Source organism: Atractosteus spatula, chromosome 6 (assembly GCF_055471065.1).
Source record: "Atractosteus spatula isolate fAtrSpa1 chromosome 6, fAtrSpa1.hap1, whole genome shotgun sequence".
Classification (NCBI taxonomy): Eukaryota; Metazoa; Chordata; class Actinopteri; order Semionotiformes; family Lepisosteidae; genus Atractosteus; species Atractosteus spatula.
Window position 1 is genome coordinate 51368302 of NC_142711.1, and position 20608 is coordinate 51388909.

The 20608-nt window shown below is 34.8% G+C and overlaps 1 protein-coding gene across 1 annotated transcript in view; it reads left to right on the plus strand.

Annotated features, from left to right (window-relative positions):
- adarb2 (adenosine deaminase RNA specific B2 (inactive)) overlaps positions 1-20608 on the plus strand; it is a 214881-nt gene that overhangs the window by 134342 nt on the left and 59931 nt on the right. The window contains exons 2-3 of the mRNA XM_088918913.1: positions 1244-1330; positions 9646-10592. Coding sequence (XP_088775039.1) covers positions 1244-1330; positions 9646-10592 — 1034 coding nt within the window. The remainder of the gene's footprint in view (positions 1-1243; positions 1331-9645; positions 10593-20608) is intronic.

Sequence of the window (20608 nt, forward strand, 5' to 3'; positions counted from 1 at the left end):
AACAACATCCTTAATAGGAACCTGTACTGCAAACAACAAGAAGACAGGTGCAAGCAAAGCAGTCTGAAAAGAGAACTAGGGACTTCTTTGTAAACCTCTGCTTTATAGCTGTTTAAACCACATTTTATAACAGAAATTCTAGCCTCTTTTATGTCAAACATTTTGAATAGGGAGTCTATAAAGTATTCAGTTTAGTTCTCTCACTCAGAATAGAAAAAGATTACTCTTGAGTTGTCGTACTTTATGCCATGTTTTTTTCCTTTTACCCCTTTTCATTTTGATCAATGATGCTGTAATTTAGGTGCCCTCAAGATTGATGTTTATCAAGCCAGTTGTTTATTATAATGTCTATAATTAATAAACACGCCTGCAAAAGATATTTTATAGCAGAATACTTCATACTTTATTTCAGAAACACTTCATTAACAAAGCTGCTTAGCTGAGTCACTAATACTGCTGTGAAATGGACATTAAAATTGACAAAAATGTCTGTACATTTTAGTATCAATAAATAAAATAATAAGTAAATAATATGTATATAGCACTTTACATGTCTAAGCAACTGCAAGTGCCTTGCATGAATTACGTTTTGACTGTGATGGTTATTTCGAATTATTTACCATGTCAATCTGTAGACTCTATTATACTGGAGCCTTTTAAAAACCAGTTAGATCATGAGTGAGCATCATTTAGATTACCAGTGAAGCTAAGTAAGATGGGCCTAATAGACCTTATTCATGTTTATATTCATGAGAACATTCTGTTATCTTGACAGCTGTCATGACATCTTCACAGAGTCATGGCACATATTATAGTAAAATGATCATATGCAAATATGGTTGTCTTGCTTTCAGGTACAGCTTCTCACTAGTCTGTTTTGTTTTTGTCAGGTGTCTGATGTTAACATCAAATTTGTAGTTCAGACACTATTAATTTTATGCATTCTTATAACTATAAATAAAGAAGTCAACCAGTCTTGATAATTTTTTCATGCACAATAAATGGAGTTTATAACGAAAGTTCAGGAGGGATGATAACAACCAAGCTCAATCGTACTCAGCTGTCAGTAATTAGCGATCCCTCAGCCAAGCAGGTTAAGCCAATATCCGCACCATAATAGTCCATCACGCTTTGATCTTGAGCGTTGTCGTTCCTAGTGAAAAGAAGTTACACAGTATTTTGGAAAAAGTTAGATACGAACAAAAGTATTTTTAATTGTGTTTCTTACTTTTTTTCTTTACAGAGAGAGTCAGTATGTTATCTGCTTTCATTGGTCCTTTCAAATATTTGAGCCCTGGAACTACAACCACAGAAGATGAAGACACTTTAAGTAAGTTATCCTTCCACTTCAATTTTTTTTTTGTGAATGATGACTGATGTGGGCTAAAACATCAGTTATCGCTTTTAAATGAAGTGGGCATTACATTAAAAAACTCACAGGACTTCAAAGGTCAAAGAGGTGGAAAAAGTCTTAAATGACAGAAACAAAATTTAAAAAATCATTTATAAATCAGCCTCTTTTCTAAATAAAAAACAACCTAACAAAACAAAAAATGTTTTTGCAATTATCCCCTGGAAGCCCAATTGAGGAGCAAATTATTATTCTCTTCCATACATGGTAAAATGTATGCTTGATTTGTTACACATTAATATAGATTGCTCTCTGTATTAGTATCTTGCGTTTGTCAACACTCCTATACACTGACAGCTGGAAACCTCCCGGAGCTTCATCAAATGATCTGACCTTATTCAGTTGTCTGTGAAACAAAAATCTATTTCCCTTTCTTTGGATTAACGCAGATCATTTTCCTTGTTGCTTGCTGTTTTATTGTCAGTGTTCTATTGATTTTTCTAGCAGTGTGCTGAATATTTAATGAAACAGTTTAAGTATTTAAATACCGTGTTTGTGGCAGGTATTGATTTTTTCTTTTCTAAATGCTCTTGCCTAAATTATTATAGTAGTGCAGTGTTTATTGGGCTAGAAGGTCAAAACCATAATTTAAAGACACTTTTTCACAATGTTGCAGTAAGAATAGGTTTTCTTTTTATTTTAATTACTCTTTTCAAGCTAAGACCTGGTTTGTTACTGCTTTTGTATATTTTGGCCATCAAAATGTGAAAACTGAAATGAGATTAATAGACAGTAATATCGCTTAGTATTAATGAGACAGTATTACACTTCTTTCCAAACCTAAAACTGTAACCAGTTCCTTAAATATTTATTTTTTGTATATTTGTATATGTATATTTTCTAGTGTTCATTCCACAATATTCTGGTACTGCTTTTACAGCTGATGGGATCGAGGTTCTCATTTGCAATTCTTAATGTTTTCACTCCATGTTGTTCTTAATTTTCAGATTGTCATTTCAGTTTTGGAACCTTAAGTATTATACCTTTTGTAAATTCTGGAAATAATATAAGACTAATGGATCGTAACCATAAAGAGTATAACGGCCCAGATGAATGAATTTAAGAATATACAGTAAGCAGTATTACAGTTAGAATTAAGGTTAATTATTTTTGTCCCATTCCAATGTCGACGACCTCTTTCTATCTCAGCAGAAGACTATTTACAATCTTAGTCACACAGCAGCAGTAAGAAAGAAAAAGACATGGCAGTCCAACAGAGCCCTGATCTACCAGGCATTTGATGTTCTCCACCCATCCCTTGTGATAAGTTCTTGCTGTGTGCTTCTCATTGTACCCAAACCCAAATTACAGTATCAGCCTGTTCTTGAAGATGGTAGCCAGTATTTGATTTCTATTGATATTTTTCTGGAAATAGCAAACGTTCTACAAACCACTGTGAAGGTGCTGGAAATATCAAAGACTGCAATGCGAACCTTATTAGACTGTTCTCATTTCAGCTGACAAACTTATATTTCCTTCCTGGGAATAGCGCAGTAAATGATTGGCAAACTTTTCCCTCCCTTGCCCCCGACACAATATTCTGTTCTTTCCAAGTAAAATTTACCATACATCTGAACTGCCTGCTTCTCTGCTTCCCTCTTCACTGCTGCCTAACAGCTAGTTTGAGTCAGCCACATGTGGGAATTAAACCTTAGACCTCCCCAATTTAGAGACGTCAATGCCAACTGCTCAGTTGATCAGCTGGTCTTTTTAAGTCTAGACAGAACAAAAATGTGTTAAGGGTGCAATTTTTTATCACATTTGGCATGGAGAGGTGAAATCATTTCCAAACTTACTTTGCTCATCAAACCTTAAAACCTGTGCCTTGCGATGTCTTTTGTGATATCACCAGTTTATGTGCTGGTTAAGGCGATTGAAAGGGAAGGGACATTCACATCAGCAGCTTAGGGATCATTTTATAATTGAAATATATGAAGAAGCAGACGAAATAAAATAAAAACATAAGAGAAAAAACAAGAAATAGATCATGAAATTCTCATAGGTAAATCAGTAAACCAAAAAAGAATATTCATATATAGTATCCCTAATTATATTAATGAGTTCCTCTTAATTCTGTATTGCTTGAAAAAGACAAATTAAACACTTGTTTTGCCTACTTTGGGTGTTTTCTCCATTTTATCCCTGGAGTATGGCATCTCATCCCACAGCTTTTCCTATATTTTTTATGGCAATAATGCTAAAATCCTCCTCTCTTTTTCTCCCTCTGATACTTATATCTCCTTTTGTACCTCTGCTGGTGTCACAGCCATCTCCTCCTGGATGTACTACTATCATTTTAAACTCTGTCACATGAGGTCTGAGCTCCTTGGTGTCACTCTTGATCTCTTCCTCTCCTAGTCCCAACATACTACTTATCCTCACTTTTCTTCCGTTACTTCATTACACCAATCCCTTTAGTGCCACAGACATTGGATTCAAACACTCGCAACCACTCTGCTCCTGCTCATCTCCAGTGTATAATTTCTTCATACAGCCCATCTCTCTTTCTCCAGACCTCCAGCACCACCTCTTCATTCTCTCACTTCTACTCCATCGCTCTTTAGTGATTGAAATTAAACTACTAACCACCCTTTGACATCTACACAAGATTTCTCTATTTAGACAGCAACTGTAATCTTTAAACTTTTGACTAAATTCTTCAGTATCTCACTGTATTATAGTGATGTTTTTACTAGATGGGCCAAGTGGCCTCATCTTATTTTTATTCTTTAATACAAGGGCTGGTAATATAACTTCCTTCTTGCACTCACAATAAAAAAGTTAATTGCGGTTAAATTACTGCTCATTATTGAGCATTTTAAGAGTCTGTATACTCTTCTAATTCATATTATGTCATTTATTTGTATGACATAATACAATGAATTGGTTGTGTAGTTTGTAGTAGACTAGATTGTATTTTAACTGATTTATTTTATTCTGCTTCTTTGTATCACTGTAAATTTGATCTTTCTCTGCTCTGGATAAAAGCTCTGCTCTGTTTTATTCACTGATGTTGGCCATTGGTAGACCAGATGGAACACCATCAACAGAAGACTGTCTTGACCAAAAATCTTTGTCGTCACCCAACAACTGTTTAAGAATATTAGTAAAACATACCTCACCAGCGGCTCTTAAGATCATCAAGACATAAAGATTGTGTGACTGCTGTGAGAGGTACTGTAATCCAGATACTGATCTAAAATGTGAATTCTAACAGTATTTATTTCTTATGGAAAAAGTCCCAAAAAGTCATTAGCATATCCTGTAAGTAGGTCTGCATGATGGCACAGTGGTTACCATTGCTGCCTTGCAGCACTGGGGCATTGGGTTCAATTTCTGGGGTGCTGTCTATGTGGAGTTTGCATGTTCTCCCCATGTTTGCATGGGTTTCTTCTAGGTGCTCTGGTTTCCTCCCATAGTCCAAAGACATGCGGGTAGGTTACGTGGCTTCGGTAACAATTGGCCCTGTGTGCTCTCCTAATGGACTGGCGTCCCATCTTGTGCCCAGTGCTTTCTGGGATGGGTTTCATGCCACTGTGATCCTGAATTAGATAAGTGGTTACTGAAAGCGATGGTGACAGTGATACTCCATACGTGTGATGAACTTTTTTAGATTATTTCGCACCTGATTGATGACAGTTATTTAAAGTATATGATCCATTAAAATAATACAAGGTGTTGAATTTATATTTGTGCATGAGTAAACACACACATATATAATAATTGTAGTATTATTCAAATAGTTGGAAACAGCATTTACATGGAAGCTAGGCGAAAAATAATGGTCATTCATCTTCAGTGTTATCCCTAAATTCTAATATGTTTGCATCGCTGAATATAAAACAGTCTTTTCCTTTGTAATATTCTTCATTGATGTCTAAATGTACTGTCAACCCGGTAACCTGTTAATTTAGTAGAAAAGCTTAACTGTAATGGATTTGTATGTGGCTTGCCATACAACTAAATTAATATTAGACATTAATATTTACCTTCTTCAAATTCTTGCAAACAGTTTAAGGTCATTCCTAAAAGTGAAGCAAGGGTTCAAATACTGTATGTGCCCTAATATGTTTTATCAGGCACTGCACAAAGGAACACACAGAGGCAAACTAATTTTGCTGCCATTATTTACAGTCTCGCTTGTCATTGAGATTCATATTTTATTTCACAATAGAAGTAAAAATTCCTTCATTGCATTTAATGAGTAACTCACTGAGTCAATTACACCTAAAAATATTTTCACACTCAAATCTCCACAGCTACATTTTTTTTCACTGTTTGGTTGCATGTTTTTTGTATGCTATGTTTATTGTTGTGTTTTCCAACTTCCAAATTGATTTTGATTTTTTTTAGAGTGGTTACACCCAGTGTTCAAAACATCACGTAGCACTCCTTTTAATCTCACTTTTATATACTGTACAAAGGCACAAAGAGATAGTAGTGCTCTTGCAAAATAATATTAGTATCTTTGATCATTCTGCACCTGCCTTTTCCACATAGTGGCCAGTGTGTGGAGTGTTTAAATGGAGATTTTCTACTTGTAGAAACACCTGATCACCCATTACAATTCCATGCACAGTTGGTGCCCCTGATATTTCATCTTTACCAGAGGTTGGACAGGAGGCCGTTCTGAATATGACCAAAGTGAAGCCTCATTGCATGTCATCACCCAGTTTAATGTCAATGACATTATAGATTGGAAGGTAGGAAATTCCATGTCTCTTTTTAATAAAGGTTAAAACACGCTCTTCAATACCTAGCTTGAAATACTAAAGAATTGTAGTAAAATACTGTTAGATTGCTGGATCCAAACTCATTTAGCTGCACTGAAGAGAAGTTCTTAAGTTTAAATTTATTATATGGATAATGTCTAATATGACACCCACCACCCAGAGAATTTTCAAAAATAAATGTATTAAAATAAAAATAAATACATAAAAAATGTTTCAGTGCTTCCACTGGTAAAGGTAAAATTATCTTAAGCACAATATACCAGATGTTGAAAGTGTGCGCCACAGAAGTCATATATCCAGAAGTGCCAATATCCTTTGAAATTGCCCCACGGGTGAGAAAGCATCTCAGAAACGAATGAGATGCTTAGAATCACCCCTTAGTGTGGATTCTGACTTAAAGACATTCAGTTATACCTTTTTGTGGATTATCTTTATTTGAATCCTAACATTGTACAGCTCTTAACTTTTTTCAACCAAATGTGATTTATCCACCCGATCAGTTTCTAAAACTGTTTTTAAGTCAGTCATCTCTAAATGTTTCTACAAAAAACTAAATTACATCATGCTTAAAAGAAGCACAGAATGATAGCCATTACATGACACTGCACAGCATAATACCTTGTGACTTCCATGCAGTTTAGAATTTTGTCCAGTCAAGAGGCCCCTCTATTTGATCACTGTAGTGTTGTACAGTTAGAACAACAATCGCCACAAGTGGGGTTCTGTAGCATCTAGTTACTCCTGCCCAGACAATTATGCTTTACCCTTACCATCACCATTCATCACAGTGGTCCACAGATAACTTTGATTCTTCACTAAAAAGAGCCCATCTCCATTGCTGCCAAGTCCAAATGAGATATTGTTCGCACCACCTCATTATATTGTGTCAGAGAACATCAGTGAACACTGATCCCATGTGTGGTTGTCAGGCCTGCAACAATGAGTGTTTATCTACTTCCTCACAGTTGGAATTCTGATGCACAGATTGTTATAACCAGATGTTTCTGATGCTGTGGAACTGACAGCTTGAAAACGATCATGAAGATGGAGTATGATCATGTGTCAATTTTAGAAAGGTGTTATGACTCATGGTCTTCTAAATTGCAACCTATCGTTGATTGGCTGTATTTGGCTGTAAGATCTTGGCAGGATAGAAATTGCTATCTGTGAACATCCCAGGAAATGAGTGACAATGCTCTGCTTTAGCCTCCACCCAATCAATTGCATGAAGGTGGTGTTCTTATTTTTGGTTTTCATCAGGACTGACATTCAACACGTTAAGGTACCTCATCATCTGTGCCCAGTCAACTCTGTAAATAATGAGATGAATAGGTGATTATGCAATAGTCACAATTACAGTATTCTTTTACACTTAGTCATGAGTGTTCAATTTATTAAAATAATGCCAAAAACATTTAATCAATATCCAAAATTGTTATACTGTATTTTTCCAATAACATGCATAAATAGTGATGTAAATTTATTTTCATGCACAGCATATAAAGTACATATATACAGTATCCTTCACTTTCTGTATTTTTACTCCATGTTGAGTTTATAACTCTATTGATGAGACAAGCTGTTAATCAGAAGCTTTAGGTTATATCAAAGAGAAACATTTATCTGTTCAGAGAAGCCAACAAATTCTCTGTACCCTGAAGTAATTTGTGATTTATCAGACCAAACACATTCTCTCCCTAGGTGTAATGCTGTCCTTGAAAAAAGGGGGCAATGTGAGCTGCCGTTATCCTTTAACAGTTTATTATTAAAGATGAGCTACAGTATTTACTTATTGAGTTATAGTAGTAATTCACTAGTATACCAATGCCCAATTCCTCTAGTTTAACTCAGGGACAAGATTTCATTGAAAGTAAAACTGAGTACCACTGCTAAACACAAGACACACAAAAGCCACATGGACATATACAGTACAGTATGTCAATTTTAATCAAATGTAAACAACAGAGGATAAGGAATGTCCGTATTTAGTAGAACGGGTATGGTTATGGTGTCTGTGGTATTCTTTGCATCAAATCTGGGGTGGGGAACATTGGTCTTTGAAAGACACTATTCATTCTGTTTAATGGGTCCATGTGATATAATGGGCTGTATTAAAATGTTCATACATACAGGTGTTAAAATTAAAATGTTGGCCTTATCTGGTTTTAATCCAATAAATAACTGAAGAACATAGAATGGAAACCTGAAGATACTGTAGCCCCCAAGGAGCAGAAATCTAGAGACCTTCTGTGGGTTTATTATACTGACAGACTGCACAAGCATTATCCTGGATATATGAATGTATTGTTGATCAATGTCACTGTTAGAGAGTATGCCAGGCAAGCATTTAACGCTGACAAGGTTTAGGCATATTAAAATTAAAAATATATTAACTATTTTCAGTATCTCAATACTGTAAGAGGAAGGAAATCAAGATTTGGTTCAGAAAAAATAATTTTAGTTTTTTTGTTGTTCTATTGTACATGTAAATGTGTGGGAATCCTAATGTTACAATCTTACTTTTAAAGAATGCATTGTTTATGTTCTAAAAGAATACTAGTTAGTTTACTAAATTTCAGGTTACTATTGTTATTATTGTTGCTTATTAACCTTAGACAAGATCAGACTTTCTCTCGAATCCTTTTTTTCTGTTTTAGTATTAAGGCAGTTCCTGAAGTCCAACTTATTTGATACATCTAAGTAAAATAAGACTGCAGAATGCTTTATCTTCAAAGATCCTTTAACACCTACTGACATCCATCTATTATAAAGGGATTGGTGCTTCTTACTGAAAACAATGAAAAAAGAATACAAAAGTTTAACCATAGTCAAAACCAATTTCATCACAGATTATGAAATAATTTAGCTGGTAATGCACTGTTTTTGAGGATTTGGATGGGGAATTTTAAACACTTGAATGAGACAGCTTTGGTGCATAGAATTTTGGAAATCGTGTCTGTAAAGCTGCAGATAAATGTGATTCTGATTATACTTTAAAATAAAACAATTATATTTATGCTATTAAATTGCATAAAAATGATTAATGCATACATGCATACAGTGGTTTGAAACTATATAACAGTAACATGGTCAGCAAATGTGGTAGTAATTATAATTATAATAATAAATTATAGAAAAGATATTTTATTTCAGCATACTGCTTTTTCACTATATACAGTATATAATTAAAGGGAGTAACATATGGGACTCCTTCATCTGCCTTACGGAATGATAAGGTAAAGTGGTTGCAAATAAACATGTATATGGGAAGCAAGCTAGTGATTTCTAAAACAATCCATCTTTTTTATAAGATACAATTCAATAAGGAAAGAAAACCTTTAAAACCTTCTTAACATTCACTGTGCAAATTGCATCTTTTCTGTTTAGAAGTATTTCCTTCAGATAATTTCCTGCCCTTCTTGTAATTTTGTCCTTCTGAATATTTTGGAACACAAGTTGTTAATGTTACTTAGACTTTTATTGTTTCTTTTTTCTTACCAGGCACCAGTAGTGCTGAAGTGAAAGAGAACCGAAATGTTGGTAACTTAGAGGACCGTGCCATTGTTCCTGTGGACCACCAGGGATTCTATTGTACTGATATGTCCCGAAGTGGGACTTCTGGTCTTAAAAGGAAAAGGCCTCTGGAGGAAGGAAATAGTGGACACCTCTGCAAGCTACAGTTGATCTACAAGAAACTCTCATGGTCGGTCACACCAAAGAATGCCCTGGTTCAGCTGAATGAGCTGAAACCTGGTTTACAGTACAAGATGGTTTCACAGACAGGGCCTGTGCATGCCCCCGTGTTCTCCATTGCTGTGGAGGTAAATGGGTTCACGTTCGAAGGCACTGGCCCAACAAAGAAGAAAGCGAAGATGAGGGCAGCCGAGCTCGCGCTGAAGTCCTTCGTTCAGTTCCCCAACGCGTCACAGGCTCACTTTGCGATGGGGAACCTCAGCAACCCCTCTACAGACTTCACCTCCGACCAGGCAGATTTCCCTGACACTTTGTTCAAAGAATTTGAGCCATCAGCCCGCAGTGATAACTTCCCATGCTATAGGTCCACAGAAAATGAATTGCTATCCGGCACTTGCCGGCACGGGAGATTACTCTGCCACACGTTGGACTTAATGGTCCAAGCCAAACAAAACAAGCAGAAGACAGCGTCCCCGGCAGAGAGCGAAAAGAACCCAGTGGTGCTGCTAAATGAGCTGCGACCAGGACTGAGGTACATTTGCCTCTCGGAGACTGTGGAGAGGCAGCACATCAAGAGTTTTGTAATGGCAGTGAGGGTTGATGGGAGAATATTTGAAGGCTCTGGACGCAGCAAGAAGCTGGCAAAAACCCAGGCAGCACAAACAGCACTGCAGGCCCTCTTTAACATCAGGTTGGCACCTGGGGGGAGGACCAGCCATATACCCAGCAGGAGTAAATGCCCTCATTTACCGCAGGTGAGTGTAGCCAGCTTGTCACTGGCAAGCACTATAGTCCTTATGGTACATTATGACAAAGCAATGCAGCAAGACTGCTGAGATTTGTAGAGGGGGTTACAAATCTTAATTAATGGGGAGGAGTAATGGGGAAGGGGGTGTAGATAATAGGCTGACTTACTGTTTACTTTAGACAGGAGTGTGTGGCAGATCTAAGCAAAACATGAAAGTGTAGTCATCGGGAAGCCATGGCGATGAGTAAACAAAATCTGCTCACTGATCTATTCAGATGTAGAGCATGTTAATGAAGCAAATTATTGTTCTTGTGTCTCTAACACCAAAGAAAACAGTGTTGCTCTCAAATGAGGTTTTATATGTGTTTATGGAGCTGTAATTGCCAAAATATTGTAATTTTCACAGAATCTATTGCCTCCTCATGTGTGGAATCTGGATGTCTATAAACATTAATTTAATCTGTAGCCCACAGGATATGAAAAGCAGAGAGCAAATAGACAAACCACAAACCAATTCCCACAGTAAATGAGGAAAATATGTAAATTGCAATCAGAACAGAGGAAGTAGTGTTCAGAACTCTCAAAGTGGATTTTAAGGTAATCTCAAAGTTTTGAAACACAAAAATGTTGACTTGTTTATTTTGAAACAAATAGTTCGACATTTTTTTTCTGTCTTACAATTACTTTATTAACTGATTCATTTTTTTATTGGACAAATCGATGTGCTTGAGAAACAATGATTTTCTTCTTTCAAGCAGTTGTAGACTAATAGATGTACCGTGGTCAGTGGATTTTCCGACTTCTTAAATTCCATGTATTTTGTGCTCAAATGAACTGCTTGAGGAAGATCCTTAACAGCAGTACTATTTTGGTGGGAATATGCCAGGATAAAGGTGATACAAATAATCCTTGACTTCCCACACCACAAATACTGATCGTGGCTGGGTGCTTGGTGAAATTGGTTGGCAACAATTGGAACTGTGTCCACCCAGCCATTTGTACATAAACATATTTTTAATTTTAATATTTTAATGAAAGTACAGCTGGAATCAGTATAGCAGTATAGCATGTGAACCATGGGACATCTTTTTCAACAGTCCTTAAATATATCTTGCCTTAATGCTCTCACTGTTAGTGTTTTGCATAACTCCAACAATATATCATGATTTATAATATATCAGTTGCTTAGTGGATCATTGTTTGATGCATGATAACTAATGTCTTTTAAATGTAAGCATCTTTTTAGTAACATTGAGTTAACAATGGAAACAAATGTTTACAGACCTTAACATATTGAATATTAAACAGCTGAATAGCTGGTAAGGAAAAAGTGAAAGAATATATATCTGACTCTGACTGGGGATAAACATTAATCTGTCATAGCGCAAAGATGTACTGTAGGTGAAGACTGATGGGTTTATAACAGGTTGACAAGTGTTCAACTGTACTCACTCAGAATTGTGCTGAGATTCATTTAGGGCAGTTTGAAGCAGCATGACAATGAATAAAAGAAAAAAATAATTTTAGGCTTAGGTTTTGTTTTATGTTTCTTTTGTAGGAAGTGAAAGTTAAGTAAGAAATGATTGAGATTTTTTCCTTTTTCTTCTTAAAGGTTTCATGTTTCTGCATGCACAAGTTAATCTTGTAACATGGCAAGAAACTGTCAATAAAATTGACTATAAGACTTGTTATTCCAGTATGTAAAGAATTCATTGTCATATTAAAATGTGCTATAGGTAAGCACATTACATTATAAGCTTCCCCAATAATCTGTGTGTAGTAACTCAAAATTTCAGATCATATCAATCCTAGTGCTTCTGTGTTGCATCTAATTATAGTTTGTTATGGCTAAAAATGAGGTCTCTGTATGCCCCAAACTTTTCTTGGGAAAGAAGTACATTTATTTAGTAATTTGACACCAGAGGACAATGGCCAGTATCCTCAGTACAAGTGTTTCAGTCCCCTGTGACCATTCCCAAGTAACATGTTTTCACTTTCTTATGTCAGATATACTGTAGCACATTGAAGGAGAATTTGATCAGCACACCTCACTTTTAACATTTGGCCTTCCATTGAAGATTACGGGTGTTTTACAGGGAGTTGATTTGTTAGGAAAAAGGAAAAAAGTTATGTCGGGAGGCTGTGAAAGGCATCATCAAAAACAGAGTATAGAAAATAGACTCAGCCCCTGAAAAGACTTTCTATCCTAGAATGTACTTTACTGTCAGTTGCATTCTGTAGTGGTAATCTGTGTTCATTTTCCTTTTCTGAGTCCTTTGTTTGAAACACTATCGGACACAACCTGCAGTATGTAATTTATTTTATTTTAAAGTAAGAGACCCATGAGTGAAAAAGAACCATTCAGTATTCAGTTATCCCATTATTATGAGTTTTTAAAAGGTTGATAGCTCTCACAATTAGCTGATACACAGCAATCATTTTACAGCTGAGAGTGAAACAGCCTTGTGCATGGCAGGAGTTAATGTGAGTCCATCCCTGAGATTCCGTCTGTGGAGATTTGGGGAGAGAGAGGAAAGAAGAGATGAAAGAGTCACCTTCAGAGGAAAGTGAAACGACAGCCAGAAAACCCATGACGAGGGACAGAGAATATTTTCAAGGCAAAAAAAAAAACACCATGTCACAGTGAGTTGCCCTAGGCAAATATGAACAAGGACTTACCATACACACTACTCTCTTCCAGTCTTAAATGAAAAATGGAATCTTCATCCAGACTGTGTGGAATGTTGCACACAACCCTTTTACCAGAAAAAAAAGAGACATATAGAGAGACACAAGCTTTATTTTATATGGTCAGACACTATGAACAAAGGAAACACATTGCTACTGTAGTAACAACAATGCTATGTTGTCATAATAAATCTAAAAAATACAGAGTTACAACAATAATAAAATATAAATAATATTTGTGAAAAGTACAACTTTGCAGAAAGTGAAAAAGTATTTTTTTGTGTTATCATAAAATGGGTCTAGGTTGATCACAGGTGCTTCCTTTCAGTTGCAGGCTCTGCAGGACACAAGTTATGGTTGTTGGACATCCCCTTAGAACCTTACTGACTTCATATTGTGATGTCTACCAGAAACCTTCCTAGCGTGTGCTTATTCTTAATCGCACTGAACTCAGGCCAATGAACAAAGGAGGCCACCTTTTTTGTTTGGTAGTAGAGGGCTGATATATTGATCCTTCCCAGCCAAGCTTTAAGGAAGACAAGGTATAATCTTCAACAGTGTAGCTGAGTAGTTTGTTCACATGCATAAAGATATATAAAAATTAAATTATGAAGAAATGTCTCCTGTTCTCAGCAGTAAATTCTCTGTCTCAGTTTTCAATGTACAGGCACGTTGTTTTTAAATCTAGCGAACCTTCATGCATTTTCTAAAATATTAGAACAATATAATTCTGAAAACACTTCTGAATCCTGCATTTATATTCGGTGTGTGATTCTATAAATGTTTCCAGTGCTGCTTCACTGTACAACACCTGTTATATTAGGAACCTTGTCCCAATGTCAAATGATATTAAAAAAAAATAAACGACAAAAAAACTATTTAGGCATGGGAAGTGGAAAGGTGATCATGTTTGACCCAACATTTTCTAAAAAATTTCAAATAATGTCAGTTTACTCAAAACTGTATAATATATTGTATTTTTGAGGTCTTGTGTTCAACATCACACAAAAAATAGGATTGCGTCATATTTGTAGAGACTTTGGACCCAAACTTTGTTTTCTCTTTAATAATGTATATAAAGAATAACAGTACTTAAAATACTGTCAGCAAATCACACTATAGGGTTTTCAATTTAATTCATGCATCTGCCATAAAAGTTTCATTATATTTGTAATAAAGTGATTAAGCATAAGTGATCACCGCATTGCTTGTTCATTAAATTGGTACGAATTCCCTTTCATTCGCATACAGAGGTCATAGTACTTTTATATGTAGACCATGAGACACAGGAGTATTTTCAAATTATAATGCGCATTTGTATTCTTTGTATTACTATTAGGGTATGTAAATTTTGTTTTGTGGTAAAATGTAACGTACACAGTATATGATACAGTATAAATATGATACCCATTTGCATGTCAAGTGGTGTATTTCAAACATAATTTTAGCACTGTAATAAGAGAAAGCCATTTCATAGGCCTACTTTTGGATCACTTAAGAAGTGCAGCCTCAGGTGATGAATGGTTATTTAGAATTAAAACAGCAAAAAAAAATGATTTTCTGATTGAATTTTCCCGTTTCTTAATAAGTCCAAATAATAGTGCAGGTTCCAAGTCAAAACATAAAGAAGATTTTGCTTTACTGTACTGATTAGAATGAATTACAAGGATTCATTCCCATTAGGATTATAAATTGGTACACACACACACAATTGTAATTATTAACTACAGTGCTGTAGTTCCTTTACGAAAGTATATAGGAACTACACTTTGGTGTAAGCATCTAATGTCAGGTTTCAAAGGTGAGGCTGTTCCGTAGCATTGGGCAAATCCCACAGTATCTTGTGAATTGTTTGGACTTCATCTGTGGAACAAAGGCCTGGTCATGAGGGTGAGTATGTTGGAACCCAGAATGTGTTGTGATGATCGGTGAGAGGCATTTACCTGTTATTTATACTTGTACTTTAATAAGCAAGTTCAGGACAGCAGAGCAAAGGGCACCAGAGGCAATTGTGTTCCTGTTTTTATGAGAATTACAAAGAAACTTTTCCCCTAAAAGTATTTTAAGAACACATTTGTTAAAAAAAAAGAGAGAGAATCATTCAAGAGGTGACCCACCCGCACCCAGAAACTACTGAGATGGTTCAAGGTCTTTCGACTAATGAAGGTGTTTCTCCCTTGGTTTTACAACTTGATTACTGGACAAGGCTGAGAACTTGTCTTTCTTTCAAACATCCGTTTATCAAAGTCTGTTTAATTCAGATCCTGATCTTAGTCAGGGTCAAGGTCTGTGTCAGGGTGAGCTTTAAAATTTGTATCCTCCCTAGGCAAAATTTACTACTTGGTTTATTAAACGATTTTTAGTCGTTTTTAAGCTGCAAATTTAAATGGAGAAAATCTAGGTACTGAAGTGTTTCTTATCACATAAAAACTTTCAGAGAATTGTCTTGAGTTTGAAGGGAAGCAGATATTATTGTGGAACAAAGGTCTTTCAGAATCTATGACTAAATAATTAACATAAATCTGTTACCAGTTACATTTATGTCGAAAAAATTAATGATACCAGGTTTTGAATCTTAAAGTGTGAAGTTTTAATTTCAACAACGAATCAGTATGTATGTAAAGAGAAATGCCTATATGTAAAGATGTATGTAAAGAGTAATGAATATAAATATTTACATACAGTACAGTAAGTCCACAATACTTTAAAACAAAATATAAAAACTAAAATAAACTCAAGAATAGAGAATGCTGATTATATAGCAATGGTATGAATTTTGTTGTTAGCCATATTATAGCATAAAAACATCAACTAAAAGCAAACTATAAAAAGGAAAAAAATAGTGGATTAAAAGAGACTATTACTAATACTGTAGCTATTAACCAATATGGAAATAGACAAAATGCTAGGCTAGGAAAAGAGTTCTTTTAATTGTTTTTTCCTCAGGTAAAATAATATTTACTTGAATTTCTTGTGTATTGCATTATTATACTACGTGAAATCTGTTGTTTTCAAAACAAGATTAAGGCATTTCTCTTTCTGTCCCTAGGCTTGTCTAAATAACTCTTATTTAAAAACTTGACTTGCTCTTTTTACTGATACCCTTCCTTTAATTTATGGCTGGTGTTTCTAGCAAAATCGCTATTTATATAGCAGTTGATAGATACATTCTAGTTTTATGTTATCTTATCACTGCATGCCATTTTATATCAAGGAGTGATGTCCTTTTATGCTCAAAGTAGGCTCCCTCTCTCTTTTTAATGGCATGAGCACTTTGAAAGCAGATTTATTTACTAGCAGTGGAAAATGTCAGGTCACTGCTAATCTGGTGTGAACTGAAATCTTTCTGAGACCCAAAAAACTAGATTTTTCCTAATAACTTTAAACTAGTTGTTTAATTATTCACACCTAAATAATGTTGTAACAGGAGGCAGCTATGGTAAGCAATGTTTGCACTTCTTATCTTTTTAGATTATGCAGGGTGGAACAATAAATGTTGTCTTTCCCTATTTGTATAGGTTGGCTGGGAATAAAATCAACATGGGGGAAGATGCAAATGATCAAAGTTAGTTGCTAAGAATTTACTCAGGTTAGTTAACTTCACTGGAATTCTTTAATATCGCCATATTAAAGAATAGAAATTCAATAGTGACTGGGCCACTTCTAGTGAGATCATTAATTTGGCCTTCATACGAATGTACCATAGCATAAATATTGTCAAGTTCAAGTTCAAGTTTATTGTCATTATACTCATATACAGGTATATGGTATAACGAAATTCTATTTAGCTAGCTCTCGGACATAAGTAGTACAAAGAGCAGACAAGGAAGGAAGAGGAGAATGACCTCATCATCATCCTAATGATGATTTTCTAAATAAGACGTACTGTAAGTAGAAATCTGAAACCCATCGGTGAAACATAGCTGTATATAGTGTACGTGTTGTAAAGTAAATTATTGTTTATTGTCTATTGTTTATTATTTATTGTCTTAATAAGGTTTGGGTCCGATTAGAACTGTATTATCAAGCAGTGATTGAGAATGAAAGAAATTGCGTGCTACTGTATGAACTCTTGATAATCTCTGACCTATGGGTGAAACTATTATTTTTATAATTATCAAGCTGGTATCAGGATTTTAACCTCACCCCCCATTTGTCTGTAATAATTTTGTGTGGTACAATTTGTCATTATGTCTTTGCGTGGCCTTGGAACCTGTGTGGCAGACAAAGTGCATGTTGCATGAATACTATGTTTGCATTTTTTCATCAGATAAGCTCAGTGCTTTTTCATCACTATGTTTGCGTTGTGTTTTGCATAAAATGTTGTCTTTTTCACAGAGATAATGTCTACATAATGTATATGTAAGCATAAATGAACCATTACAAAAATGTTTCACAAATGCATGTCACACATTTTAAATTGGGCTATGAAACAGAAAACATTCAGTGATGACTAGTGACATTTTTAGGCTACTGATGTGTGTAACTTGAGGGCGTTTTACGATAGCCAATTAATGTTTTAAATTTGTTTTCCCTGAACAAGAGTTTGTAAATCCACTAAACTCAAAATTATTACTGCAGTTATTTAACTCATCTGGGTGCACAGCTTGGCCAAATGTGTAATTCACACAGAATTAAAAATGATTCTGCAAATTGATTATTAATAGAAGAAAAGTGTTAGATATATTTATATTTCTAAGTTTCCAGTTTTAAATCCAAATTCCCCAAAAATGAAGAAAAAACATGTCAATTCTGGATCCAGCAGCTTTAATGCCGATATCTGGGCAATCGTCTCTACTCCATTTTTGCTTTCCCATTAGACATTGCAGTTTTTTGTTTGAAAAGACTTTTTGTGGATATCTTATGTTATATCAACTTTTTGTAATGTTGTCCATTCAAATTATTGTGCAAAGTTACTGGAAATCATTAAAAATGTAACAAATGCTACTGGTTCCAATAGTTATTTTGTTGTGTTCATAATGGCTTCCCAGTATATATTATTTGTCTGATTATGTGTAGGTTTGTTAGCAGTAAAATGTATTTAGACAGCTGTCTTTAATTTTTGTTTTTCTTTTCCTTCTCTACCACTTTCTTCTAGAACCAATCATTAGATTTATAACCTATAGAGAAGTGTATATAGAACATGAGTGTGAACAAAAAACTCAAGTATCGATTAAGTGAGTTTACTTTATGGTCTTATGAAGGCAACTGGAGTCAAATATACAGTATACGGTACACAGTAAAGTTTCTAATGTTTTCTCTTGCTGTTTGCTAATATACTGTATAAACAATTGTCTATCATATCATATCCAACATATGTCCAATTAACAGAATATTGCCTCTGCATTTTATGTCTTAAATATCTGCATGACCATTTGTTTAAGGCTCTTCATTGATGCAATAGGCCAAAGCACAAGATATTAACTTGTCTGCCAAATTTTCTTGACTTTTTGCCTAAATGGAATTATCTCAATTTGAAGGCTGCTTGCTACATTATTACAGGGATCTATTACTGCAAGAATTATTTATCAAATTCAGTTTTGAAAGTTTCCATGCCAGACAGTGTGGTCTCTATTAAATGTAACATTCTATGGGTACATCTATGGATCTGGAAAGCTGAATCCAATGGTATATTGTCCTATTTTTAAAGTGAACACACACATTTGTAGAATCATAATACATTTCTAATGGAGGAATTGATGTTTAATTGCATGTCCCATTCCTCTAATTAATTGCTGTATACCTTTCTCCAGGATAAGATTTCACAAGGTTATGCTAGTGGTAGGTTGTCCATTTCTGTCCTTCATATAGCCAAAACAGCCTACTTGTCTGAAGTGAAATTCTTTTCCTTCCTCTGCTTTTACTGTGCAGTACTGTATTCAAAGCACAGCATTAACAATATTTCACTAATCTGAAGTCTGACATTGGAGTCATTTAGCAAGGCAATTTTCTTACATGAGAATTAAAAATTATTTCAGACACGTCAAGGTGACCTTCATCTGCCAGACACTGGCTTACAGATTGTTTTCTTAATCTTTGAGTCCTTCTAATCTGTCTCAATATAAACAGTGTTTCACCTGCCATCAAATGAAGATCATTAATTAATATTGCCATAACAAATTAGTAATAAAGGGATGCACTCATTTAAATAGATGGAAATTTAGAATGAAAAGGTGTGAAAAAACATTATTAGATTTAGAAATTATTTAACACCTTCACTTCCAGTGCCAGTCCTTATGCATTTATATAGTGTGAGCAAACTGTTCCATATCAGAGTTGAAAATATGTTTGTGAAGCTGTCCATTTAGTCACGTCACAAAGAAATCAAAGCTCTATTTTAAAGATACCACTGCTAAACATCTGAATGGTATCTGAATAATACACTAAAGGAAAAAAGAAGTAAAAAGCTTGAGAAAACCTTGTTGAGAATAATATAAATTGTGAGATTTATTCTGCACAACATACACTATAGCATACAATGAAAAGGTCTTTCAGGTCAGTATGTCAAACAAGTTAAGGAGAGAATTCTTCTCAAAATTAAGAAAAAAGATACTGTGTTTCAACATTGTTGTAGTACTGGAAGTAGTAAAAATAGTAGAAAACTCAATATTATCAAAGATTATTGAAATATAATTAACTGGTAATGCTTTGTTTTATTCAATGTATAGAGAATTCCAAACACTAAAATCAAGCAACCTATAGCTGAAAACATCTGTCTTCATATAGTTTAGATTAAAATTGTTATGATGCTAGTTATATCATCCATCTCCATATAGTAAAGGTTCAAATAGATATGCCTGTTTTTGGAATTGCCTCCTTCTTCATTATGGGATTAGGTTCAGCAATACTGTAAAGGAGAATAAAATATTTTTCTTCCTAGAACTTTATAACTGGATTTAACTGGATTTAGTCTGTTAAAGATAGCAAAGCTATGGAGCTGCCCAGGGGACAGTTGATCCATCTATGCAGATGAACAAATACAGTGAGAAAAAAAGTTTGAAATATGAAGAATCCTCAAATGTATTGGTATATATTTTGTGTCCCTTTTTAACTGGATAGACCATATGAATAAAGAAAGATGAATAAAAGAGACTAGACTCCTTCCATCTCTTCTAATCAGTAGCCCTGCATTAATGTAAGTATAATAATGAAACTTTACAGTCTAGAAAATAAACTCCCTACTTAGTATTTTCAGACATGTGGTAGGGTGTCTGGAAAGTATTCTTACACAATCATAAGTAAAATGGTTTTAAAATTTAAAAGGAGCAATTTGTACAGGAAAAGGTTAGACCTGTAATGAACTGTCTCATACTTATGCAAAATATGACCTATGAG